This window comes from Chelonoidis abingdonii, chromosome 6 (genome assembly GCF_003597395.2).
Source record: "Chelonoidis abingdonii isolate Lonesome George chromosome 6, CheloAbing_2.0, whole genome shotgun sequence".
Classification (NCBI taxonomy): Eukaryota; Metazoa; Chordata; order Testudines; family Testudinidae; genus Chelonoidis; species Chelonoidis abingdonii.
The window spans coordinates 74472912-74479161 of NC_133774.1; the positions used below are offsets into that span (position 1 = coordinate 74472912).

A 6250-nucleotide genomic window follows, 5' to 3' on the forward strand; every position below is an offset into this window, starting at 1 on the left:
TCTGATTCAAAAAATAGCCAATTTAAACCAGTCCAGCACAGCACACACATGTAGATACAAAACAAAGCATATAACAGCCTATTGCTTTGCTACCTTTGTACTTACAACTTGGTAGTAGAAGGGTAGAAAGAAGATTGGAGATAGAAAGAAAAGTTGTTCTCCCATAGCCGAAAGAAACCAAACAGACTAAAGCTAAACCCCTCCTGAGGTTCCCTCCCTTTCTTTTAAAAATCCGGTTTCCTGATTGGTCCTCTGGTCAGGTGTTTGGTTCCCTTTGCAGGTAAAAGAAACATTAACCCTTAGCTATCTATTTATGACAACTGCGTAAGCAGGAAATAACAGAGCTGAAATTGAAAGTAGTGAAGATACAAACATCAAGGTCAAGACTAAGACTTAAATCAACCTTACAGTAATGTTGCCATTCCAGAAAACAAATATAGTAATGTTCATTTAGCATGTAAAGAAGTTAAAAAAAGGTTCTTCCCATAAAAAGTGGGAGGCATCAAATTATTCAGTGACAAAGCCCTTGCAATGGAACATTATTTCTACAAAACCAAGCGATTGTCAGAGATGTTCTTTTATATGATAGATTTTGGTGCAGTAGCTTGGTAGGTTTTTACTCTAATTAGACTGGTATATCTGATTGTTTTGAGTACAAATCTGCTCTGTTTTACTCAAAAAGTAGCTACTTCATTAAAAAGGCAGTTTAGAATTCATAAGGAAAAATATTAGTCCCTAGGGGTGACACTACATCTGAATTATAAGACTGGACCAACAGCGAAAAAAAATTATAAGACTGGACCATCAAAACCGTGGTCAGAACTCTGCTAAAGGAAGAGATGGTAGCTGAGCTACACTGTAGGCATCTGGCACTAAGCACCAGGAATTATCTTTAAGACATTAATTCCATCACAGCAGATAAAATTAATTAGAATTCTAGCCCCATTATTCAGCCACCCATTTATTCTGCATTTCATAAATAAACCAATTTGACTAGGTGAAATGTACTGAATATTATGAGTCACTTCAAAAATTGAAGAGCTGCCAATTTATCTGGTATTTTTAAATGGCTCCAGTTTTTCCTGTTTGGACACTCACTCATACCAATATCCAATCTGTTACTCTGTTAGTATTATTTACAATTTTAATCCACCTACTTCATCTATAAGACTCATTTTCTGGATAATAAGTGTGACTTTTTATAATTTGTTTCCCAAATGAGCAATTTATAGCTGTGCTTTTTATATGCCAAACATTTTTCAAATGCTCAATGACAGTCCCAGCTCCAATCAACTCACAATCAAAGGACAAATGAAAGCAGCTATAGGAAAAAACAAAAATAGGTGATCTATACACAATTAAAGATTCCTGCTCTCAGTGAACTGAAGTGGGATTTTCAATGAGGGTCCCACACAGAAAAGCTCAAGTGGTTGCATCATGCAGTGGGAGGCCTCATGGAAGAGGTACAGAGGTGATCATGCTAGAGGTTCACAAACGGTGGGCAAGGCTGAGAATAGGAACAGTGTGTAGGGAACAGATAAGATGAAGCTTGACTAGGGAGGGAAAGAGTTCTGTAAAACTTTGAAGGTGGCAACAGGAAGCTTAAATTTGATGTGCTAGCAGATGAGAGGTCAGTGGAGAAATCCAAACAGGGAAGTTACAGGATCAAGTTAACAGACAAGGAAGCGGATCTTAGCAGCTGTATTTTGTACAAATGTGTGTATTTGAGATGCGAGAGAGAATGAATCGCAGTAGCCAAGATGAAGAACAAGAACCTGTATGGGAGATTTCGTCGTGGGAATGGAAAGGACAGATGCTGGAGGTGTTGAGGGGCAGGATTTTGATAAGGGCTGGATATGTGGGGCACGGGAAAAGGAGGAGTCAAACACAATCCTGAGATATGGGATTGAGTGACAAGTTAAGATAGAAGTATTTTTGACAGTCAGAGGGAAGATAAGGAATTCTGTTTTAAGATGACAAGACATCAAGATGAGGGACCGGATGGAAACGTTACTGGTGAGGAGACAGATTTGTGACTCATGAGCATAGAAATGCATTGCCGCAGATGTGTTTTTTGCTAACTGCTCATGCCCATAGACCATCATGGGCTATAAGGTGAAAAGGCTTTACAATTTGTGCTACTTCTTCAAAGACAGCCTGGTTAGCAATCCTAAACTGCTGAACAACTGAAGTTGGTGTCTGGCCCTTCTTAGAAGGCCTCTGACTCTGGCATTCCCCTTTGACTAGACAGGGCCAGAATCTGCAGAGCTGGAGAACACACTACAGGTCTATCTATTCCCATGCCTGTTATGAGGGGGATGACTTTTCTTCACCTGAGAGTTTTAAAGGTCTAATTTTCAGGATGGAGAGATTGTCAGGATAGTGTATGTTACCGAAAGGATGTATGTGTGCTTAGTGACAAGGTAATAGGAGAATTTATTTAAAAATAAAATAAGCTGGTGGAGGATATACTAGATAAGAGTCTAAAGCAGAGGAGGGCAAACTACGGCCCGTGGGCCACATCTGGGCCGCAGGACCCTCCTGCCTGGCCTCATAGCTCATAACCCAGGAGGCTACCCCTAGTCCTTCCCCCGTAGCCTCAGCTCGCCCCACCGCTGGCACAATGCTCTGGGCAGTGAGCTCCTGGGGCAGCGCAGCTGCAGAGCCCAGCCTGACACAGCACTCTGTGCTGCACGATGGCATGGCTGGCTCCAGCCAGGTGGCGTGGCTGTAGCTCCGTCAGCCACTAGTGCTCCAGGCAGTGTGGTAGGCGGCAGGGAGGGAAGGGGGGTGTTGGATAGAGGGCAGGGGAGTTTGGGGGGAGGGGGGCAGTTAGAGGGTGGGGAACAGGGGGACTGAATGGGACAGTCAGGAAGGAAGGGAGGTTGTATGGGACAGCGGGGGGGCAGTAGTCCCAGGGGGGCCGTCAGGGAGGCTGCCTCCCCTAACTGGCCCTCCATACAATTTCCAAAACCCAATGCAACCCTCAGAACAACAACAAACAACAACAAAAAGTTTGCCCGCCCCTGGTCTAAAGACGACTTTGCCCAAAATCCTGAATCTACTAGACAGTCCCGGAACAGAGCCAAAAACATCTGCTAGACCAAATGACAAGCATAGGTCAAATGGTTCATGAACTGCCACAGTGAGCAACAAATGTTTTATTCCAGTGGAAAACTGGGAATCAGTTATTTTGCCTTTGTTGAGGAAGTCAATTTGTTAAACAAACAAAATAAACCCAAAAAAACCCGACACCCTTCAATACTTTTGTTAAAATTGTTTAGAGAAGAGAGTTAAACTCAGCTATATGAGAAGACTAAACAATACATGAGAAGTAAATATTTTATTCTTTTTGTAGTATGTACTCTATTCCTAAAAACACCACAAGAAACCGTTTACATTATTGATAGTTTGGACTGATAAATAAAACCATGGAAAGATTTATCAAATAGTTTAGAAGGTAGAGTGGCTGAGTAATACTTGCAACTATATACTTTCTATCCATGCATCCCAAAGAGTTTAACAAAAAAGGTAGATATCATCCCCATTTTTAATGGATGGAAACACTGATCAGCGACATTAAATGGCTTGCACAAGACTACAATGTGAGCCAGTATTAGAGCCTGCAAAGGAACCTAGGTCTGCTGTCTCCCATTTTCTTGTCACTAAACCACAATGCCTCACAGGCATGGGTCCATAACTGTGCCTTTGGGAACCTGCAATCCAATCTCTAAATATTTTCACTTTTCATACATACATGGAAGTTGATCCTGCAGAGCTTAACATAAAGAGTTCAAATCTCCCTCAGTTACATAGCTGTAATGACCAGTAGGTCAATATGTGTTATAGGCATTAATTGAGGGCACAAATGCAGCCCAGGAATAACCCTGGCACTTGGGTCTCCACTATCGTGCAAACTGTGTAGTTATTTATGCATGTGCAAAGTAAGTACGAGGTGAGTGTAACACTACAGTTCATTTCATACCCACTTTGCACATATACAAATGGTTTAACACTGTAAAGCAACAGACAGGTTTACAGTCCTCATGGTCATTAAATGTAATTGGATTACCTGCTATTCCCTAGGATACAGCAACAGTACTGTTCATTCTAAAAATATTAGGATGGCTAAATTACCTTTTTTTTTTTTAATAAAGAAATGGAAGGTAATATGCTGGTCCCATTTTGTACCTGTAAGGAGGCGCCCTGGCTTGCTACCCTGAAGAGCACTCACCGAACCTGCCCTACGCCCGGTATTCAGAGGAGCCCATGGTCTGGGACCCACCAGACGACGCTGGTGGGAGACAGGTACCTAGAGAGGGGGAGATTGGAAGTGGCCCGGGGGTAGTCGACCCCAGTCTGGCTCCAGGGGACCCCGAACCGATGTCAGTGTGTTGTGGCCAGGATCCCTACTGACTGCAGCAAATCTTTGCTGCTGCTAGGGCCCCCGGCTGGAACACAGAGGAGTGGGAGGGCCTGCGTTTCCCCTGCCCCCCTTGCAAGGGTGGCAGACTCCCTCTCCCACCTGGCCTGAGAAGGCCCTTTATACTGTTTAACTCCCTGTTCAGCCCCTGCCTGAGGGGCTGACTCTTAAGTTTGCTCAGCCCTGCTGAAAGGCCGGAGCCTGAACTGCTTACTGCCCTGCCCGGCTTCAGGGCCGGGCTTAGAGACTCCGTGTTTACCCGGCCCCTCCTGAAGGGCTGGGACTCTGCCTTGTTTAGAGACTATTTGTCTGCTCAGCTCCTGCTGAGGTGTCTAGGCCCTGTACGGACTGCTGTCCGTAGAGAGGCACCCTGGCTCCCCGCCGCGCCCGGGAAGGATGAGCCCCAGTACCAGACTCTTACAGTACCCCAACCCTTCACTCCCCATTTTCAACAGTTGCTATCTTTCATTTCCCATTATTGCTCCACTGCTTCCTTACATGACTGACCTGTAGCTGCTTCAGAGTTGCTTACATTAGTTATAAAAAAAAAAGTATGTTAGGTGCTAAATCAGTACAATCATTGATAAACACCACCTCTGCATGTGATGTGCACATCTGTCTCATAGAAGTAGCCTGCAGAGTCTCTAATGGAGACACCCAGAGTTGGTTCAAGTATGAAAAGAGCATGTGATAAGCTATCACACTTCACTGATTAGGAAACCTTACAAGCCACACAAAACTAATCATTCTGCCCCACTGTTAATGACAGAGTTTACTAAAATTTTACTTGTTCATATCTTCAAAGTCATTTCATGGCTTCAGCTGAAATAAGTGAAAGTTACAAACTACTGGATTCTTTTGAAAAGTCAGCTGAAAGAGACTTAAAAAAAAAAAGACCCACAAGAACTGATAAGCACACTCAACTTTTATTTGAAGTTAATGGAAGTTGCAGGTACTCAGCATCTCTGAAAAAAAATCACATGGGTTTTCAGGGGGGAAAAAAAAAAAACTGTGTACTATTCCCAATATCTAGAAGCAACATAAAGGTGTTAACGTCAACAATAAAAAAAAAGAGCTAAAAACTCACTCACTGTCTTCTGTGGGGAGGACCTGCAGGGAATAAATCCATTCTATCATATCATCTCTGTTCACCACATCTAAGGAATCCAACATATCCAGACCAGAGAGTGCGAAAAATGCAATTGTCAACCTAAAAGAAAAAGATACGACTTTCACTTCCCACCATAAATTTCACACTGGAGTTTAACAAAATGAAATGCAAAAATGGAAAAAAATCAATCAAATCTCAACTTTCAGATCTTGAGGAGTGTGACACATGAAGTCTAGATTGTACATAAGGAATTTTACCTGCTGCATGAAACAGTGTTTTTACATTTAGTTATTTCTATATTCTTGAATGAGGCTCTTCATTACGTGAATCACATTTCCTTTGGTATGATTAATGAAGTGCCAGATATTTAAGTATTTGCATTGGAAAGAAAAGTGAATCAAGCATCCTAGCCTGCTAGTGGTAAGCCAAGCCTCTGAGGACTTGTCTCCACTTTAATGACACCCGCAGAAGGTCAGGGCCAAATGACTCGGGCTTGCAGGGCTCAGGTTACAGAGCTGTTTAATTGTGGTGTAGATGTTTAGTCTCAGGCTGCAGCCCAAGCTCTGGAACCCTCCCAATTCCCAGCATCCTAGAGCCCAGGCTCTAGCCTGAGCCCAAACCAGTCTACACAGTAATTAAGAGCCCCTTAGCCTGAGTCAGCTGGCATGCGCCAGCCATGGGGCTTTTAATTGCAGTTTAGACATACCCTTAGAAGC

General features: G+C 43.2%; 1 protein-coding gene across 2 annotated transcripts in view; it reads right to left on the bottom strand.

Moving 5' to 3' along the window:
- PGGT1B (protein geranylgeranyltransferase type I subunit beta) overlaps positions 1–6250 on the bottom strand; it is a 74668-nt gene that overhangs the window by 61123 nt on the left and 7295 nt on the right. For both annotated transcript variants that reach the window (XM_032789135.2, XM_075067163.1), the window contains exon 2: positions 5515–5633. In XM_032789135.2, coding sequence (XP_032645026.1) covers positions 5515–5633 — 119 coding nt within the window. The remainder of the gene's footprint in view (positions 1–5514; positions 5634–6250) is intronic.